The 20,020-nt window shown below is 42.7% G+C and overlaps 4 protein-coding genes across 5 annotated transcripts; 3 read left to right on the top strand and 1 right to left on the bottom strand.

The window, feature by feature from the left end:
- LOC8076139 (putative glucose-6-phosphate 1-epimerase) lies at positions 1–4,635 on the top strand. Of its 2 annotated transcripts, none has more exons than XM_021458687.1 (9): positions 1–205; positions 1,620–1,694; positions 1,978–2,034; positions 2,121–2,278; positions 2,388–2,528; positions 2,876–2,978; positions 3,068–3,167; positions 3,276–3,520; positions 4,367–4,635. In XM_021458687.1, exons 1-8 carry the CDS (start codon positions 110–112, stop codon positions 3,494–3,496), a joined length of 951 nt encoding a protein of 316 aa, XP_021314362.1. In that variant the 5' UTR covers positions 1–109; the 3' UTR covers positions 3,497–3,520; positions 4,367–4,635. The 2 variants fall into 2 exon arrangements, with proteins under 2 accessions (XP_021314362.1, XP_002453390.1); XM_002453345.2 differs by having other exon boundaries at positions 4,298–4,635.
- Positions 8,997–14,194, top strand: LOC8077203 (protein SAD1/UNC-84 domain protein 2). Its single transcript, XM_002453344.2, has 3 exons — positions 8,997–9,287; positions 9,961–11,041; positions 13,520–14,194. Exons 2-3 carry the CDS (start codon positions 10,007–10,009, stop codon positions 13,814–13,816), a joined length of 1,332 nt encoding a protein of 443 aa, XP_002453389.1. The 5' UTR covers positions 8,997–9,287; positions 9,961–10,006; the 3' UTR covers positions 13,817–14,194.
- Positions 14,535–17,062, bottom strand: LOC8076138 (ribosomal RNA small subunit methyltransferase). Its single transcript, XM_002451599.2, has 2 exons — positions 16,575–17,062; positions 14,535–15,501 (listed from the first exon to the last, which is right to left on the bottom strand). The coding sequence occupies exons 1-2, from the start codon at positions 16,899–16,901 to the stop codon at positions 14,749–14,751; spliced, it is 1,080 nt and encodes a 359-aa protein (XP_002451644.1). The 5' UTR covers positions 16,902–17,062; the 3' UTR covers positions 14,535–14,748.
- LOC110434711 lies at positions 16,900–19,416 on the top strand. Its single transcript, XM_021459416.1, has 5 exons — positions 16,900–16,956; positions 17,936–18,608; positions 18,706–18,765; positions 18,837–18,939; positions 19,022–19,416. Exons 1-4 carry the CDS (start codon positions 16,900–16,902, stop codon positions 18,914–18,916), a joined length of 870 nt encoding a protein of 289 aa, XP_021315091.1. The 3' UTR covers positions 18,917–18,939; positions 19,022–19,416.

Here is a 20,020-nt window from a genome sequence, read left to right as displayed (position 1 = left end):
ACGCAAAGAAATTCCTCAGTTCCCTCCCTCTATCCACACCCGGTCCCGGCAGGCTAACGGACGTGCAATCCGGCCGGCGCTTCAATTCCTCGCCGTCGGCGACTGAGGAATGTCAGGGGCGAAGGCATCCGTGGAGCGCGTGAAGGACCGCGCCACCGGCCTCGACAAGTTCGTGCTCCGCGAGGCCCGGGGCAGCTCCGTCGAGGTCAGGCAAATTCTCTCTTGTTACTCTCGATTGTTCTTCAGAAAAATTCATCTGCTCGTACGGTTCCCTCGATCGTTTCGGTCCCCCACAAATTAATTTCGTTTCCTTGTATCCGAGAGCAGCGGTAGGTTGTAATAATTAACTAACTTGTGGTTTAACAGATATTTATTACTTATTACTACTGGGGTTGGTAATGTCTATGGTCAAGGAACAGTGTTGTGAGTTGTGGGCATGTAGTGGAAGGTAGGTTTGGTCATCAGGCGCCAACCTAGTGTTTGACCCTTCGTTCATCGATGGATCATTTCGCGCTTCATCATAAAGTATTACCCGTTGATTTGATCGTTCAGCATTGTGGTCGGCCTTGCGTCGCGTGGGCTTCCGTGTTGCTTTTGCTCAGCTGCGGTTTTGCTTTGGAATTGCGTTAATGTATATATGTCTGTATTTTCTTTTCTGTTGGCACTTTTTTATTTGTTTATTTAGTCATCTTTTGTTTGTAGTCGTAGATACTTGGTCATGGTTGGACATTGTCCAAACAGTACTGAATGTTTTTAATTAAATAAGAAGAATTATAGTTTCTGAATATGGACAAGGGCCAGGTACGGTCTCTGCTATATTCTGGAGAAAAGGAATGGGCCTGTGATCTCTTGTTTTTATTTGCCTCTATTTTTTGGTTATATTAAGCTTCTGGAGACAGGCAGACAGCTAGATAAATTAATGAGTTGCATATCATATATTTTGGACATGGACGTGACACTCGTGGCATGTCACATTGGTGTCGATATCTCTCTCCTCCTTGCAAAACCATCGCAGTGCAGGCCATATAAATCGCTAACGCGGCATCAATGGTCTAGAATTATTATAAACTAATATTGCTCCTGAATAGTCAGTATTTTTCCTTACTTAGACCTGGTGACGCACGCTCTGCTAACCTGGAAGGTTGCTCTATGCATTGAATCTATAAGGAAAGGTTTAATGGCTAGTAATGACTATAAGTCCCATTTTGTTGAATTTATTTCCACACCTTGATTTGCTTTTTTGGCACTAGATTATTTTCTCTGTTTAATTATAACGCTACTAGTGTGCAAGCTAGCTGTCCAACTCCAACAGGTGGTTGTAAGAACTACAAGTCCAAATGTCACCTTATTCCTCATCTTTCCAACAATTATAATTCAGGGCCTGAGATACATGTCTATCTTTGATTATGGTCAGCTTCTTGAAGAAAAATCAATTTGAGACTGAAATAACAATGTGGTCATTGCTTGCTTATTCTTTGGCCATCTGCACAAGCATATATATGGCCATTTTGGTCAAAGAAATAAGTTGCTCCTTTTTTTACTTTTGAAGTTCCTTTGAGTGATATTATCCCACAACAAGCACTGGTATCCTCTCAGTTTCTATGTTCAACTGTTAACAGGTATATTTATATGGAGGCCAAGTGACATTTTGGAAAAATAACTTCGGTCAACAACTGCTTTTTGTTAGTGACAAGGTATTCAGATTTTTAGTTTCAGTAAAATGTGCTTTGTGTTTATTCTTATTTCATTACATCAGGTGCTACTCTTCATTTTCCTATCATGTTGCATTGGATTAGGATTAGACTAGCATCTAAAACTCGTTAGCCTTCACCATTATGTTACAGTAATACTAATTCAGATGATCCACTGGTATATGGCTATATGCTTTGTCTTCTTTCCTATTCAAGATGCAAGTTTTCACAAGTTTGAGTATGGCTCCTGGTCCTAATAATTATACGTTTCTATATTTCTTGTCAGGCTACTTTTAAACCACCAAAAGCAATTCGTGGTGGCATCCAAATTTGCTTCCCTCAAGTATGAGCATCGCTATTATAACCAACTTTTGTTTCCAAATAAGCAATTTATCTTGTAACACCCAGATTAACAATGCCATCTTGCAGCTAGGTAACCATGGAGTTCTTGAACAGCATGGATTTGCAAGGAACCGATTTTGGAGTGTCGATGAAAGTCCACCTTCTTTTCCAGTTGCTACTTCCAATTGTCATATTGACTTGATACTCAAGTCATCTCAAGAGGATTTGAAGATCTGGCCACATAGGTCACCACCTAGTCAATCATTGAATCATCTATATCTGATAAAATTGTCACTATATATATTCATCGGGCCTCCCACTGATCCAATCATGTTCACTGCCCATGCCTTGCAGTTATGAATTTCGTCTGAGAGTTGCTCTGAGTCCAAGGGGAGATCTTATTCTTACATCTCGAATAAAAAATATCAGCTCTGATAGCAAGCCATTCCAATTTACATTTGCATACCACACCTACTTTTCGGTGTCTGACATCAGGTACCTTGTAAAATGCCATTTGTTTGCTTTATGTTTGCACCAAATTATTTTTGGTGTTTCTTACACTCTTTGAGTGCAAAGGTGCATAGCCAATAAAAAAACTTGCTTCTGGATGATGTTGAATTTATCACCTTCAGACTCAATACGCCTTCAAATCTTCAAGAAAAAGGGACTGTGTACAAGGAACTGCTTATCTTTTAATAGGAACCTCACCATCACAAGCTTACCATTTGCTTTATCAATAGGCCATATCAATACTGCAAATAGAATGTGCGGATCATCAGAGATTTACATGGACCATTGACTACTTTCAGTTCCCATTACCTGAAATATGTTTTTGCATTCAGTGAAGTGAGGGTTGAAGGTTTGGAGACCTTGGACTATCTTGAAAACTTGCAATCTAAGAATCGTTGTACTGAACAAGGAGATGCAGTTGTATTTGAGTCTGAAGTAAGCTTGTTTTCTGCTAAATTTCATGGTTTGGCACCATTTCTGTACCAATTAAACTCTAATTACATTTGTGTTGTTTTTTGAGTAAGGTGGACAAGGTATATTTGAGTGCTCCACCAAAGATTGTGATCATTGACCACGAGAAGAAAAGAACATTTGTTTTGAGGAAAGAGGGACTTCCTGATGTTGGTGAGTTGACTTTTTTATCTTCGATTGCAATGTTTGATTTTTGAAATTCTGGATGTTGCCTTTTTCATTTCAATGGTATATATCATTGCCGGCCTTCTCATTTTGCAGTTGTTTGGAACCCTTGGGACAAGAAGGCCAAAGCAATGACAGATTTCGGGGATGAGGAGTACAAGAACATGCTATGCGTGGGGCCTGCAGCTATTGAGAAGCCAATTACTTTAAAGCCAGGTGAAGAGTGGATAGGAAAGCAGGAGATTTGTGCTGTACCATCCAGTTATAGCAGCGGACAATTGGATCCTGAACTGATTCGTCGAATGCACACAATATAAAGTTTACCGACGATTACCTCCTATGTGAGTATTCTGCACTTATTTTGAGTGTTAGCAAATAAATCGTGCCTCCTTTCTTACAGTATATTCTGTTAGCCACCTGTTTACTTGTAAAACCATCTCTAGCATAGCTGGTACAAAACAATCAATGAGTAGGCACTAGTTAATAAAACCAATATTTAACCTGAAATAGGTTATCGCTGGCACTGTTAAAATGTTTCGACGGTTAGGAATTACATGTAAAACATGATCAGAGTGTGAGGAATAGGATTGACATAGATCTCCGTACGTGTGGTTATAGACAGGAGAGATTTGCCTTGAGAGGAAACAGAATGGAGAGCTATCCTTGGAGTTGGAGGGCATACTATTAAGTAATTCTTATAAAATTCTGATCGTTGCAGGATAATATTACTGGCATACATTTAAATAATAGTTATAGACAAGAGAGATTTGCCTTGAGAGGAAACAGAATGGACAGCTATCCTTGGCGAGCATACTATTAAGTAATTCTTATAAAATTCTGATTGTTGCAGGATAATATTACTGGCGTACATTTAAATAATAGTTATAGGATGTTTCATGTTAGTATTAGTATCATGTAAACCTTCTTCCTATTAAGTAGTGTATGCTACCTGACAAAGCCCTTTAGTAGATGTCGTGCCAAGACCCACATACTACTGCTTCCACTAGCTCCTAGATCTTAGTTACTTGTAGTCGTTTGTCCCTGGAAATAATTCTTGTTTATAATGGTTTTTGATCTATAGTTTCTTTGTCGTTTAAGTTCCACTTCTTTCACTGCAGGAAGACTCACTATTGTTACGCCTCTGAATGAGATAATTTTGAAAAATTGTCCTTTGTTTTCCTGTCCAGTTCCAAACTAGCCTGTGGTTTTTCTGGAGCAGCACTGGGACTGAAATTATCACCCTATTAATATTAGACAAATTGGGGAGTTTTTCATCCATATTTGGGGCCAGAGGTGTCATTCCGATCCGTATCAATCTTGTACAATACTGTTTTTTTTTTCAGTTTTGTATTGTACATGTACTACTAGAAAAGGAACCCAAGTTTGTACTGTATGTGGCAAACAAAACTATCACGATATTAATTTTGGGTTATATAAAGCATCAGGCGTTTCTTTCTGTGTTGTCTGGAGAGAATGGGGATTATCACGTTATTGTTGGAGCGGCTGACTAGGAATTCCATTTGGCACAGAGTTTTGTCTCACATCAAGCTCTGTAGTAAGATCCAATAATTCTGAATGCTAACATAGCTCTATATAAGGTCCACTAATTCTGAATGCTACATTGCTTGTATGCCATTGCCGTGAATACTTCGGTTCACTACTGCAGAATTGATCTGTCTCTAGTTTTTCTTCTTTACAAAAAAATTAGTGGCAGTTATCTAGCCGCATCAAGAAAAAAACTTATTTTTAGAGACAGCTAGAACTGGAGCAGCCTCTAGAAATTGTTTTTTAGATGTGACTCAGAATACGGCCGCCTCTACACATTGTTGTCCAGAAATCATAAATCTGGGCTGGGCAGCCATAAGTTATAAGTCACAATTTTTTGCAAGAAAAAATAAATCTTCTCTAACCACTCTACTCATAAGTCACTTGTGTCCATATAAGATATTTGTCCTCCTCGTTTTATCTTCGTTCGATTTTAAAATGAGTATTTGCTATCCTAAATGAACTCAAATGGAAAAATTGTCAACTATAAAATTGTTTAACTTTTTGAGATTTAAGTTGTTTGCACACTCTATCGCTAGATTGCATTCTCTATCACATGCACATCATACAACAAAGTCAAGTTATTCAATTGTAATCAAGATGCTTAGGGCCTTCTTGGTGAATAAGCGATGCTCCAATGTCCTTGGGACATTGCTTGACGTCTCTCCAATTTTGCAATAGATAAATGCATGCATATGATGTAAGAGATGTTACACAAGAGATTATGCAAAAGATTGTAGGTGAAATATAAAACATGGAAGGAGATAGGCTTGATTTGTTGTGCTTTATTAACATAGGAAGGATCTTTAACTGATTAAGTGAGGTCTAGAATGTTTGCTTATGCCCTATAAGACATATGTGCTAGGTGAGTGACTGTCAAACCATCTAGAAAAGACTTTGGCTCTTGAACCATGGTCACATATAAGTTGTGTGCTCACGGACTGTCCAACATAAGGGTCGAATCATCCACTGGCTCACGTTAGCACTTGGTGTAGAAAGGTTTGCTCAGACTATGTACATGCAATTGGACCATCTATGTGAACATGTCACAAGTGTCTGGACATGAATGGGGAAGTTAGCACTACTTTTGTATGCATTTTTACCCTCGTTTCTTCTTGTAATTGCATGAAATATATGGCTCTAACACTGTGCTTTGCTTTTTTATCTATGTTCAAGGCATGTTTGGGACTGCTCCACAAACTCTACCATGGAGAGCTCCATAATTTTTTTGAGTTTTTGGAGCACCTTTTTAGATGCTCTCTCAACTCTATCTTTTTTTCTAGAGCAGAGTTTGTGGAGTTGCATTTGTTTGGTTGAAAAATATGAAGTGGAGTAGTCCTAACCAAACCTTTAATATTCATAGGATTTTAGCCAAAAGTGTATGATTTTGGTTCAAGCCTCCAAACGAGAGACTGGCATGTGAAAGATGAAGTTCAAAACACACTAGATGGGCTTAGGCCGATTAGTCTAGTCCAAATATGAGCCCCCAAGGTCCATCCTTGGCGAGAAGTTGATTCTAGATGGCTTGGATGCAAAGCACTATATAACTAGAAAGATTCCCCCTCTCCATAACTTCACCAAGATATCAACGGGATAACAAGGGATATGATCTTAGCCATTGTTGGGGATTTCTAGCACACACAACCCACATGTCAAGCTTTGGAAAGACTCCATATAGTGGCATAAAGGTATGTAAAGAAGTTTGGCTTGAAAGGGTGTACAATGAGCATAGGTCGATCAACATGCCATGTATAGGCTGATGGCCTACATCAAATCTTCATGATCTCAAATTTTTACCACAGGTTCCTTGGTGTATAAATAACCCCCTCCTCCTCCATTATTTCCAACTATTTATTCTCCATAAGTCAATTGATTAAGAGATAGCCATCTCATTGAGAGCCAAGGGATCGAACATGTTGCTAGGAGGTAGCTTAGGCTAACCTCTAGCTAGGAGCACCATGTATGGCAATCTCGTGTCAAAATTTTGGAGCCACGAGTTGCATTGTCCAAAGTATAGTGGTATGGTTATGCTATTAATCTTGTGACCCATATGCCTCCTTTTATGCTTTTCAAATATCATGGTCTAATATCAAGTTCATTGATCTCACAACATGTTCCTCTAAATTAGTTATGGTGATGGTTATTGTAATAGAATGGGCTCATCATGACCTTTGACATGTGCAGAAATGTCCCCCTATCTTTATTGATGGAGCCTATGTGGTTGTTCCCTTGGCAAACTTGCGCTGAATAATGGAGTCTTGATAGGATCAGTGCTTAGTAGGGGTGCTACCTTGGGTAACACAATAGACTGAAGAGTAGAGATTTAAAGAAGCGTTGAATAGATGTATAGATTTATCTAACTTGACATTGTTGGCCTTGTTATCTCATGAAGATTTGTTTTTTACCTTGTTATTTGAATGTGAGTTAATACTCATATTGTTTGCCTTATTAGATATACATGTTATTTTATATTTATATGCTCTATTCGATAGATGATCTAATTAATTTATATATGAAGCGCCTTGGAAAATGGTTATAGCGTTTGTCTGTTGCAACTTCTCTAACAACTACTACTCTTGTTTCATCCTCATCGTATGGAAGCTGAGCAGGCAGTCATCCTGGTTATTCAACGAATCACCATTCTCGGCAATATGTTTCCCCTCAAGGCATATAGGGTAAGGTGCTACAACACGAATTTACTAGCAAGCAAGGCAAGATTGCCACCTCGCATTCAATCCTTGCCCTTGCATGGGTTCATAGATTCCACCATGAAGCACTAACTTCTTGACATCTCTATTAACGACTTATTAGTGTGGGTTGAACCTGCACTTTCACCACGCCATGAGGCTAGTGTCGTGGATAGTGATGAGAACACAAAGCCTTTCCCTCTTGCGTCGCCTAGTCCCTCTCACATAGTTCTCCATTTGGTCATTCCCTTTGCTTGATGCTTGCGCTCTCTCTCTCTCTCTCTCTCTCTGTGTGTGTGTGTCTCCTCGTGGCAACGGTTGGGCAACTGCCACCATCACCCTACGTTAGGTCTTTCTCAGGACTTTCGTCGATGATGAGCATCCATGACTATCTTGCTTATATACATTTTTCAAAGTGAGAACAAAATTAATTCTAAGATGTATTGTTTAAATATAATACCACTATAATAATTAATTAATTAATTAATTATTATTATTATTATACCCCTGGCTCTAAAAATGATGTTAATATATGTTAAGTTATATTATGGGATACAACGTGAGATGATCTAACCTACTTTCCTTTGGATAAAACGGAATAGTCCTAATATGGTTTTGTTGACAAAAATATGGGATGTCACACCTCACATGTGGGTCCATATGTTAGCCTATAGTTTTTTTATTTTGAGGCTTTTACCTATATGCTATTAATAGTTTGTAACTGTCCACAGGCCATGAAAAAGTTTAGGTGGTCACTGATTGCATTGGTTGGAATTTTTTTCCTCCACAATATTTCGTCCATCTCCTCTTGTTTTTTCGCCATTTGATAGCCAGATATGTGGGCCCAACTAATGAAGATATCCAAAATACCCTTCTCTTACAACTTCACTCTCTCGCATCTTTCTTTCCTATCCGGCAAGGCCAAGCTGTCGGTGACCCAACACCTTCTTCCTCCTCAGAAGAGCAACACGAGGATTAAAAAAAAGAAGAGCAACACGATGGCCAGGGGCAGAGCTCTCGTACACGCCGATCATGGTGCTGGGGCAGAGCTTGAGCTGAGGGTCCAGGCTGGCCGACACGGTCTCCATTGCCGGGCAGAGCTCGCCCTCACCCCGTCTTCCATCCCCGCCTGCGTATTCACGTTTTGTCCACCATCTCTGTCATCTCAAGTCTCAACCTTGCCTTATCCGTCATCTCCAATGTCGTTGTCACCCTCCACCATCGTCGTCTACCCCGATCGTGTGACCCTTTCCACTCTGCTCTTGCTCTAGGACCTGGCTACCCACACATTCCATCTCCTAGCAGCCCTGCCACCTTCACACTCGCGGATGTGCTGGTCCTTGCTAGTCTGCCGCCTGCCAATGCGCTATTGGAGCACCGTCATAGGTCGCGACACGTTTAGAGATGAGGGTATTTGAGACTTTTTTAGTGCAGTTTGATACTATTATATAAAAAAGTGGATGAAATGACGTGGAGAACAAATAAGTTTCCACTAGTGTCAGATGTGAACTCTTAAACTTTTTAATAACTTGTGGGTAATTACAATATTTTATAATAGCAATAAAAGCCTATTTTATTTTCTTCTTCACTCTCCTTAGGCGGTTCTTCCTCCTCCCGATCCATCCGCACACGGCGGCGGCCGCCTCCTCTCCCCCCGCGGCCGAGCTCGCTCCTCCGCCCGCCGCCTGAACTCGTCTCGCCCGCGGCTGATCTCCTCCCTCCGCTCGCCGCGCCGCAACCCAGAGAGGAGACCCCGCTCGGTCGAGCACCACCTGGGGCCCAGCGTCCTCGCGACCAGCTCCGGCGCGGCGTCCGCCCTCTTCAGCCCCGGTGTCCCCGCGACCGGCTCCGGCGCGGCCGGCACACAGCTCCACAGGTAGGTCTCCGTCCGCACAGCGCCACGATCTTCTCTCTCCTTCCCACGCCAACAGCTCGTCCCTCTCGGTCCTCTGCGTCTGCTTGATTCTGCTCCAACCTTAGACTGGCCCTAGCTCTAAAACCGTAATTACGCACCCAATCCAACTGTAGCTGTATGCTGCAAGTCTGCAACCTTACTCTGCCTTGTCTTCTTCCGTCACCCTAAGCATGCGCGCAACCCCCACTCACCAACGACTAGGCCGGCCGCCGCTGCTGTACTACTTCGCCACCCGCCACCTTCGCCGGCGACGAGCACCATTCCCTCACTTGGTCTTCCCTTCCTGCTGTGAGAAGCCATGCACCCAAAGCCCCAAACCCTAACATACTATTCGTAATCGGATCTGAATCTAATTGCAAGTGTATATGCATGTATTATGCCTACTAACTTCGATTGCTTTGGAAAAATTATTGGTGTACATGTGTACACGCATGTCCTTTACTGGGTCCGCCCCTGAGATTTATCCATAAATTAGTGCGGTTCTTAAACAAAATGTAGAAACCTTTACTTGCCATGTATGATACTAAATTACTAATACCAAACTGCTCTTCATATATTTCATGTTTAGCTGCAGAGGTTATCTACATATTATCTCTGTTGAACTTTACTAAATTCCTGCTACCTTAAATTACAGGAGCATCGTTATTTCTAGAATACAATCTACTTTATAGCTGACAACAATGTCAGCTTCTACTGCTGCAATTCCTACTGCGAATACAAATGGAAACCATGCATTAAGTACGGACTCACATTCTAGCCAAGATGCTAGGCGGCGAACAGCTGGTATTACAAGAAGAAAAGCCTTGCCTCCGATTCTTGCAAAAATTCCTAGCAATGATCTGAGTCATACTATCCGCGGAGAATCAGTTCTTGACAAGTCAAAACATTCTTCTGAAGCAAGAAAAGATGCGGTTGCTTCAGCAGCTGCTGTACGCCAAAAGAAAAGCCCTACTAAACAAGAAAAAGCTAAGTGGGTAACTGCCTTAAGTGTGCTCGTGAAGCTGTGTCTTCTTATTTCAGCTACTGCTTGGATGGGGCAGGTGTTCTGGAGATGGCAAAGTGGTGAATTATCATTAACACTGGATATGGAGAGCAGGCTATCCAAGGTGGAAGGATTTAAGAAGACTGCCAAGATGCTTCAGCTACAGTTGGATGTTTTGGATAAGAAGCTAGGAAATGAGATTGACAAAGCAAAAAGGGATATCACTAAGCAATTTGAGGATAAGGGTAGCAAGATAGAAAAAAAAATGAAGACTTTGGAAGACAAAACTGACAAGTTGGATAAATCACTGGCTGAGCTTAGTGACATGGGATTCCTTTCCAAAAATGAGTTTGAGGAGATTTTGAGCCAGTTGAAGAAAAAGAAGGGATTCGGTGGTACAGACGATGAAATAAGCTTGGATGATATAAGGCTATATGCCAAAGAGGTAGTTGAGATGGAGATAGCAAGGCATTCCGCAGATGGCCTTGGTATGGTGGATTATGCATTGGGATCAGGGGGTGCTAAAGTGGTAAGTCACTCAGAGCCTTTCATGAATGGCAAGAACTATTTACCTGGTCGCAGCATTGTGCACACAACAGCTCAAAAGATGCTGGAGCCAAGTTTTGGGCAGCCAGGAGAGTGTTTTGCACTGAAAGGAAGTAGTGGGTTTGTGAAGGTGAAGCTAAGAACAGGAATAATTCCTGAGGCGGTCACTCTAGAACATGTTGACAAGGTAAGGTTTTTGTGCTCTACATTCATATGTAAACAACTAAACAAGTATCTATTGTTATTCATTTAAAACTTTGGTAGCTAACTGATTTATATGATTGAATGCTTAGGTATTTCCATCTCAAAATGTTCTTGTAGCAAACATATATCCCACCGAAGTTGGTGTGTAGGAATTAGGAAACATATTCCCACAATAGCGTTACCTGGCCATGGGTGTGGGTGTCGGATTCTGACTCGGGTGCAGGTGTCGGATTTGGTCATTGTTAATGTATTATTTTTAAATTATATAAAATAAAAAATAGAACATAAGTATAGTTTATCAACAATTTTATTATTGTACAGTTATGTCATAGTACATAATTATCCATTTATGACCGTGCTAGAAGCACATGTATCACAGGTTTAAAAAGGGAGAAAATAATGGGAAAAAATAAAAAGGAAAGCGAACAAAGGAACTAAGGCTGTCTTCATTCTTCAACAGCTCATGCAAAACGAGAGGCAAACGCAAAATAGGGTATGCACAGTAAAAAAACAGCTCTCCAACAGACGACGCAAACGGAGCACGCATTTTGGGTAGGAAGCTCGCTGGCTGTGCAGGGGAGGAAGCTCGCTGGCTGTGCAGGGGAGGGAGCAGCCGCGTGGCGGGGTCACCGGAGGGAGGGAAGGAAGGATGCGCTCGCCGGCTGCACAGGGGAGGGAGCAGCCGTGGGGCGGGATTGCCGGAAGTTGGGAGGGAAGGAGGCGCTCGCCAGCTGCAGTTTGGGTGCTCTGCTTTTGCGTTCGTGCTGTTGGAGAATGAAGGCTTTGGGTGCATGACCCTTTTCTTGTCTGTGACCCAAAGTCTGGAATAGGTCTCGTATTTGCCTCTTTGTTGTTGGAGACAGTCTAAGGAAGCCATTTACTGTCCAATTCTGCTGACCTAAATGACTTGCCCTAACCCATCCAACTCCCGAGTCCTGACTTCACTACTCATCAACAAAGCTGCTGCTGCATCCTTTTTCTCAATTCCTCCTCAGTGCTTCTCACTCCCTCAAGAAGACGTGTTGCTGCAGCCAGAGAACCCATCGGCCACCACACAGCCACCATGTCCCGTCATGGATTAGCAAACTCAGTACCACCACCTCCCCCCCCCCCACCCACCCACCCACCCACCACCACAAAACACACACACACACCCCACTCCTCACCTCTCCAGTAGCATCAGTTTTGGCATGGCCTGCGTCTGGAGGTGTGGCTGATGCTCAGAAGGCACTTACTCCCATGGACCTCCTCTATCTCTAATGATGCTGGATGTTTCTTCCCGCCCTCCTTACATCCTACTATATAGCTGGCTTGCTCCATCTCGATGAAGGTGACCTTTTCCTTTTTGGCACATCTGCAAGGTGTCTTATGTGTGTCGCACTGTGTTCGGTGCAATCGACACAGGGATACGATTGGTGTGCCAAAAAATTCGGATACACGGGTCTCTGTAACAGTGGCCGTAAGGCAACTGCCCTTTGTTATCAGCTGAGCTAATTCAATTCCCTCTGTCAGTAAGTTTAGAAAGCAGGTAGTCAATCTGTGATCACTCCTGATATAATCCACAATGCTAGAACTTAGAAACATAGATGTGTTTCCAGCACAAATATATCTATTTCAGATTTGATGTTTTACATTTTGTTTTCTTTGGTGCGGGTTAATCTGAATAGTTTGAGAGAGGAACTGACAATTTGACATATCACTTGGAGGTCATTTTGTTTTTTCAGGCACTTATTGATTCAAAAGGAACTCATGTGAAATCCTGAATTCGTTATTTAGTTGTTATTAGGTTAGGTCTGACTTGTGTATCTGATCTGATCATTAGGAGCATACTGATTGTCGACATCAAGTATGCTGCTTATACTATCTCACATGACTAGATTTGGGAAACTTCAATAACACATTGTTCCTCTAATTGCCTACTCAATTATGCTAGTATTATGATGGGACATGTCACATAAAGTGATGAATGGTAACTTGATTACTGATGCATGAAAAAATATGCAGAACACAGTTTATGATATCTGATTACAATATCATCGATTGTTCGTGGGTTAAATTGTTTAGGCCTCGTTCGGTTATATTGGGATTGGTTCCTGGCCTGCCGTTCGTCAATATTTTCTATAATGCCGGAACCATTCCTGGCCAGGAACGGCAGGGAACTGCATAACCGAACAGAGCCTTAGGGAATTTTATTTATTACTGAACCTGAATTTGGTAATTCGAGTTGCCACTATCCTGATGTACCGTCACAAACCTATCCTTACTATCACATGATCAATTTTAAGCTGCCAAACCCTTGAGATTTTGTTTCTTTGGTTGAGTGAAATATCATAAAATAAATTATTGATGTTATGAATGATATATCTTTCCTTGGGTCAGAGCTAGGTGGATGTTATTTTTGTGATTCAACCCCTCTCTACAATTTATTCCTACTAACTCACGAACATCATGACCTATGCAGAGTGTGGCCTATGATAGATCAAGTGCTCCAAAGGATTTCCAGGTCCGTGGATGGTACCAAGGATCACATGATGATTCAGAAAAGCATTCAAATGTGATGGCTGCTTTAGGAGAGTTCTCTTATGACCTTGACAAAAGCAATGCTCAGACCTTCCAACTAGAGAGAACCGCTGATTCACGGGTTGTCAACATGGTTCAGCTTGACTTCTCCTCAAACCATGGGAACTTGGAACTTACATGCATCTATCGCTTCAGGGTGCATGGCAGAGAGCCTGGCTCACTCAACACTGGAGCCTGATCTGAGACATGCATACCAAAGCGTGACAAGATTCTTGCAGCATTTCTGCTGATATGAGCTTTGGTTCAGTGTTTCGTGGTAGTCGGAGCACATCAAGCCCCCTACCACAGACAGTTCTTGAACAGGAGGAAGAATGAATGGAATAAGATGAGGCAAACGAATGTTCAGGTCATGACAAGGGACCAGCGCCAGTGCACCAGTATTGACTATGTTCTTTTCAAAAAAAAAAAAGTATTGGTAATGTTGGTTTTATTCTGTTGCACATTGTTATGAACAGCTCCGACATGTGTACCTTGTTGGATTTCTTTTGTTCGGCTGTTCATAGTTTGGCTTCAAATTTGACTGTGTTTGCATCTCAGGACTCTCGCTCCGTTTGAAGTTGCTCGTCTCGTTTCATTAGGATTCACTCTTTTTCTATTAAAAAAAACTTATTCGGCATTAAATGTTGTACTCAGTTCAAAGAAATCTCTCTTTTTGGCGGGCGTGAATGCACTAGCTAGACACGTTGGCATTTATCATGAGTTAACACCGTGTTGGTATGGCGCTAGTCGGCCAATAGTGGTGCAATTGTGCTGCCGCTGAGCGTTAACTGTCGTCTCGTTAACGACTTATCACCTAACGCCTTCCTCCGTTCCTTTTAAGAAAACAGAGGGATTGTATCTGCATCACTGCATTGTCGTAAGAAAATAGGCTGGAATGACATCTGTGCCAAATCCGGTACTAGTAAAAGTCACCATCCTGCACAGGCAAGGCAACAGCATGTAGAATTTCTTTCCTTACAGCTCAACCAGATAGGATGAGCCTATCAAAATTTCTATGACCGCAAGCTTAGAGGTCTTGATTCAGTAACTTAATACAATCATAATAACACAACAGAAAAACAAAAAGAAATATACTACTTCTCAAGGGTAGCTGGCCCATTAGAGAACCAATCACGAGAAATGTATGCCAGCTTTGTTGAAGAGGGACAGCAGGTATAAGAAATCAACTTGGCTCAGCTTGGAACCTCTCTTTTCTGCAAAATCGCCCTGCTGCAAAATACCCATAATCTTTTCTTTAAAGCTTGCAGCACCATCTCCAGCCATGTCTGCATCATCCATTTCCATTTCATCATCTTCCTTCTCATCCCCAGTCTCCATGTTCAGATCTTCAACCATATTAGCCAGCAACGCGACGTCGTCCGCAGACATCTTTTGCTCGCCCATGTCTGCATCTCGTGTAAGTTGGAGAGACTGCATAGTCTTGTAGTTCTTCTCTAGCAATTCAAGAACACGTTTCGTTTTGAAGAGGGAGCCCAGGGTCCTGTTCTTCCGGTTGAAACAAATCCTCACAAGCCCATCCCACTCCTTGAAGCTGACAGGAGGGAGCGGTTTCCTGGGCTCGATCCGCACAACCGAAGAATCAACTTTGGGCGGAGGCCTAAAGTTGTTCTTCCCAACCTTTAGGAGATGCGACACTCGCGACAGGAGCTGCACATTCACAGAGAGACGACAGTAGAGGGTATCTCCTGGTTGTGCCACAAGTCTCATGGCAAATTCACGTTGAAACATAATCACAGCACACCTAAAGATTGGACGGTGTGACAGAAGCTTGAAAGTAAGGGGAGATGAGATCTGGTACGGGATGTTCGCCACACAAATATCGAAGTATGGGAGATCACATTTGAGGACATCTCCTTGGATAACCTGCATCATGAGACAACTTATTGTATTACAATTCTGTGTCCATATTATTATGGAAGGGAAAGCAAAACAAGATGAAGAAATACATATAATGACTTCATGTTCAATTTGCACTCACAATCCAGCTGGCCCTAACAGAGGATTCACATTACTGCCATCTACTTTGGCATCGTGCCAGGCTAGTTTTCGTTTTCATAACACTTAAAAGTAATTACTTTATCCCCAATGAATGATTCATAAAATTAACTGTCTGCAAACCATTCATTATCACGTAAATAAGCCTAACTGAAAGCTGACATGATGCATCATAGATAGTTCATTTGCAGGATTTGATTTACACCAATTCAATTTGCTTTCTCATGCATGATGATATGAATAGCACCAATTGAAAAAAATCACCAACAATAACCACATCACAGCATCTTCATGAACAAGTAAAAACTCATTTCTGACAAACCCAACTCAAAGACTCTTCATGTTTATGTACCACAAACACCAATGGTACACTCGAAAGAAAATCCTGATGCAATTACTTGTTCATCAGCTCGTAAAAGCTCTAACATGAGGCAGTGAAACCAAGATCCTCAGCATTTTACTAGTTCAGCACTTTAGCTCATGAAGGCTATCTATGATGCATCTTGTAAGCTACATGTACTACACTTTAGCGGCAGTTGACACTGAACCAAATGTCTTCCACTTAGTTTACCGCAAATTAAGGTCCTAGAATTATAACCTGTTCACCATCAGTACCCGCAAACTAAGGACCTAAAATTATAACTGTTCACCAACATTGCTACCAAAGCACAGGAATCACAATGGGAGAGAGGAAAGTCTCATTAATCTAAATCTTTCCAACGTGAAGATTTTAAACCTGAGTTTTCCAGTTCCACCACACCATTCAGCTCATTACAAACCTTCTCCATTTACAGTCGACAAGACATCAAGTTAACCAAAATCGGAAACAACAAAAAAAAAATCTTGAAAAAAAATTGTAAGCAACAATCGCAGAGCGAACTTCAGTGAAACAATTAATTTATTCAAAAACCAGAGTACTAGGAGCTGAGAGAAAACGGTACCTTAAGGCGCGAGGAGAGCGGGTGCCCCTGGAACCGCCGGTTGAGTTCGAGCACCATACGCGGGTCGAGCTCGACGGCGACGACGGCCTTGACACCGGCCTCGAGGAGGCGCTTGGTGAGGTTTCCTGTACCCGGCCCGATCTCGAGGACGGTGTCGGTGGGCTTGAGCCCGGCCTTGGCGACGATGGAGTCCACCAGCGCCGGGTTCTTCAGGATGTGCTGCCCCTTGGACTTCTCGAACGGGATACCGCCCTGCAGCCGGGCGCCCCCTCCGCCGGCGCCTCCCGCCGCGCCGTGGCGCTTCTTCTGGATCTTGCCACCCGCCATGGTGTTTGGGGATTCGGGTTCGCCCGGGGAGCCGCCGCTGGAGGAGCAGGTGGTGGTGAGCGATGTGTTGCAGCGCGCACGCACTGCGGCGATGGGCAGAGAGAGAGAGATGGCGGCTAGGGCTTCGGGATATTCAGCGTTCAGGTTTAGTTGTTCGGCTCGGGCCTTCACTGGGCCAGCCCAAATATGTGTGTTCGCACGGTCCGGTTATATTCCTTGCTTTTCCTTTTCCTCGATCGCGCACGATTTGAGCGGATTCCATACTCCTACGGAGTATCTAAAGATATGCAATCTGTTGGCCACAACGGGAGGAGAGCGAGGCCACGTTGGCGAAAAAGATTTTGGCCGTCCGATTTGTGGTGGACGGTGGTGCTTCTGTTGGTCAGGGGTATGTACGGGGCGGGTGTCGCTGTCGTCCAGCCATTGGACGTCTGGGGTCGTTGTCGAGTGCCGGTTGGCTGAGGAACGCTGGCCTATGGTGGCAGCCTCGTCTCCAAAAGGCCGCTTTGTGCGGGTCTTGCGGGTGGGCGTGCAGTGGAGTGGCCGTTGGGTTGCTGGTGTCAAGCCTGTCGCTGTCTGGTGGGGGCTTCTGGAGGGGGCCCGTGTGGCAGCGTTTGTTTCTAGAACATAGCGCACTGTAAGCGCCGAACGTCGGTTGCCCTCGTCCGCTTGCTCCCTAGATAAAGAAGAAGCCATTCACACCCCTTTTTTCGTTTCTCCCTCCATTCTGCCGGTTGCCTTGGGTGCGTGTGCTCGAGTTCTCTTCCCTTCCTCGCTTTCTTTGTTTCTCTCCTGGCGGATGCTAGGTTTATGCTGGCTAGAGTTGCTACCGTCGGATCTGAGTCATCTCATGTTCCTTGATTTTGTTGTACGACCAGTTCACCCTTAAAGTGTTTCATCAGATCTGAGTCATACCTTTCATTCTAAGCGACTAACGACGAGATCAGTTGCCGGAAAGACACATGGTGTGTCCCCCCTCACAAAATCTTTTCATAGCTATAGATTAGCGCGTCCACTCAGTGGTGCTCTTGTAGGATGCACGTTCTGTTCAGGATTTCTCGCTCATTGAGCCAACCAACGCAACAGAGACGGTGGAGGCACAGTTTGCCAATGCAGTAGTTGCAACTCAACCCGACCCAGCCAGTGCTACCCTTTCCATTACAGAAATTCGATTTGCCATTGAAAGCCAATTTGGAAACCAGGCCGTCCCTGTAGCCATCACGCGATTTCGTTCAGATTTCGTGATCCAGTTTGCCACGCTCCATGAGAGAGACACTGTCGCTTTGGCAGAAATACTGAGCGGCCACAATTTTAGCATGCTTCTTCTCCCTTGGTCTAGCCAATATGGAGCTACGACTGTCGATTGGAATACTGCAGTGACTATAGACATATCAGGCTTCCCACCTCATGCATTTGATCCAGCCACCTTAGGACCACTGCTTTCACGTCACTGTTCTATCCAAACCTATCAATTCATCAAGTCCAAAGGTATTTGTCGTATTGATGCCTACACACTTAGCACAAGATCTATCCCCAAAAACGGCTACATGGGATTCCAATATCAGAAAGTAGATGGTGTGCGCAACGTGGTGTTTCCTGTCACAATGAAAACATACCTATACTCTGAAGCCCCAAAACTTGAGGAGGAACCTGGTGGGCTTGATGCTCCTGTGGAAAAAACTGACTCCGTCGCTTCATGGGACACAGGTAGTCGACACGTTTTACACCTCTAGCTTGTATATACCATGTGTTTTTAGCCCATATCATATTTGCTTTACTAACAATATTAATCTTTTTAAATTAGCTGAAGAGCTAGGCTATGACAGGGAGGTGCTCGAAGAAGCCTATGATCGCCAACATAGAGGTACTTCCTGTACCAGGACACTACTTTCGTGCTTCAAAAATTCACTAATCATGTTTCGATCTGCCGTACAGCCAACATGAGACTTGAACGATCAGGATACTATGGACATGCAAATTGCAGCACCTTCCTCTTCCTACACCACTTCTTCTGATCAGCCTTTCTACCTGCCCAGAGGTATACACTCCACCTGTACCCTTCTAGCACCACACGTGCACTCCCATCATAGACGCTAACTTCATACATAATTGTTTCACAGATTACTCCTCCGATAGCATTGAATCAGATCGAAGTTGGAAGCTCTATTGACGCTGGACATATTGATGGAAACTTCAGGACTGGCAGAACTTCTCTTTTGGTGTTCGACTTAGCTGTTTGTTTCGAACCATCAGTTTTTAGTATTATGTGAACATCGGACGTGTATAATTCTAACCTAGAGATTCATCGTCTCAGCTGTAGATGGTGGCTCTATATACTAGTATTTGCTAATATGGGTGACCATATATATGTACGCTATTGGCCATCTGACCTCGATTTGGATCAAAACAAATGCATGCACCGGTGCTAGCCCGCGCGCATGGGCGCGCCTAATACACTAGTGTAAGATAAAATCCCGATAAAAAAAAGTCTGTAATAAGATAAATCAAGCATGGAAGCGAGACCTCTTTGTTGGAACGGATCTTTTGTGCTTATATGCAAATTCCTAGGATCTGAGGAATAACTCCCATGCTTTCATAGATTCATGTGGAATCACCAGAGCTTCAGTTTTTCTATGATTATTACTTTTAGGATTAGGATTTGAGGCCTATAAAAGGTTTTGAAAAAAAATTCCAGCGTAAATTATCCAAATTGGGAATTTGGAACTTTAAATTCAGCAAAAGCACTTCCCGGTAAGGGCGAGGGGAACTTCCATGTGAGAACTTTTAAATTTTGGTTAGGTGTCTATTGTTTTTAGTTTTTTTTAGGCCAACTAGTGGGGTGATAAGGCCTTGTTTAGTTACACCCAAAACCCAAAAAAATTTTAAGATATTCCGTTACATTAAATCTTACAGTACATGCATGGAACATTAAATATAGATAAAAAATAATCAATTACATAATTTGTCTGTAATTTGCGAGACAAATTTTCGGAGTCTAGTTAGTCCATAATTGAACAATAATTACTAAATAAAGACGAAAATGTTACAATACTAAAAATATTTCACCTCCTCAATTAAACAAGGCCTAATTGAAAGCCATAAATGTCAGAGTGAACAGG

The sequence above is a fragment of the Sorghum bicolor genome, chromosome 4, assembly GCF_000003195.3.
Source record: "Sorghum bicolor cultivar BTx623 chromosome 4, Sorghum_bicolor_NCBIv3, whole genome shotgun sequence".
NCBI classification, from domain to species: Eukaryota; Viridiplantae; Streptophyta; class Magnoliopsida; order Poales; family Poaceae; genus Sorghum; species Sorghum bicolor.
Note: the sequence above shows the minus strand (reverse complement) of the source record. Positions and strands in the feature narration are given on the sequence as shown.

What these genes read in the sequence shown, in the direction of transcription:
- LOC8076139 (XM_021458687.1), top strand. Translation starts at nt 110, where the DNA reads ATGTCAGGGGCGAAGGCATCCGTGGAGCGCGTGAAGGACCGCGCCACC. An exon ending in TCCAAATTTGCTTCCCTCAA is followed by an intron (nt 2,035 to 2,120) that starts GTATGAGCATCG and finishes GCCATCTTGCAG; the next exon opens with CTAGGTAACCATGGAGTTCT. An exon ending in CAGTTGTATTTGAGTCTGAA is followed by an intron (nt 2,979 to 3,067) that starts GTAAGCTTGTTT and finishes TTTTTGAGTAAG; the next exon opens with GTGGACAAGGTATATTTGAG.
- LOC8077203 (XM_002453344.2), top strand. Translation starts at nt 10,007, where the DNA reads ATGTCAGCTTCTACTGCTGCAATTCCTACTGCGAATACAAATGGAAAC. An exon ending in CTCTAGAACATGTTGACAAG is followed by an intron (nt 11,042 to 13,519) that starts GTAAGGTTTTTG and finishes TGACCTATGCAG; the next exon opens with AGTGTGGCCTATGATAGATC.
- LOC110434711 (XM_021459416.1), top strand. Translation starts at nt 16,900, where the DNA reads ATGGTGTTTGGGGATTCGGGTTCGCCCGGGGAGCCGCCGCTGGAGGAG. An exon ending in CGCTGGAGGAGCAGGTGGTG is followed by an intron (nt 16,957 to 17,935) that starts GTGAGCGATGTG and finishes GTGCTCTTGTAG; the next exon opens with GATGCACGTTCTGTTCAGGA. An exon ending in CTATGATCGCCAACATAGAG is followed by an intron (nt 18,766 to 18,836) that starts GTACTTCCTGTA and finishes TCTGCCGTACAG; the next exon opens with CCAACATGAGACTTGAACGA.
- LOC8076138 (XM_002451599.2), bottom strand. Translation starts at nt 16,901, where the DNA reads ATGGCGGGTGGCAAGATCCAGAAGAAGCGCCACGGCGCGGCGGGAGGC. An exon ending in CGCTCTCCTCGCGCCTTAAG is followed by an intron (nt 15,502 to 16,574) that starts GTACCGTTTTCT and finishes CTCATGATGCAG; the next exon opens with GTTATCCAAGGAGATGTCCT.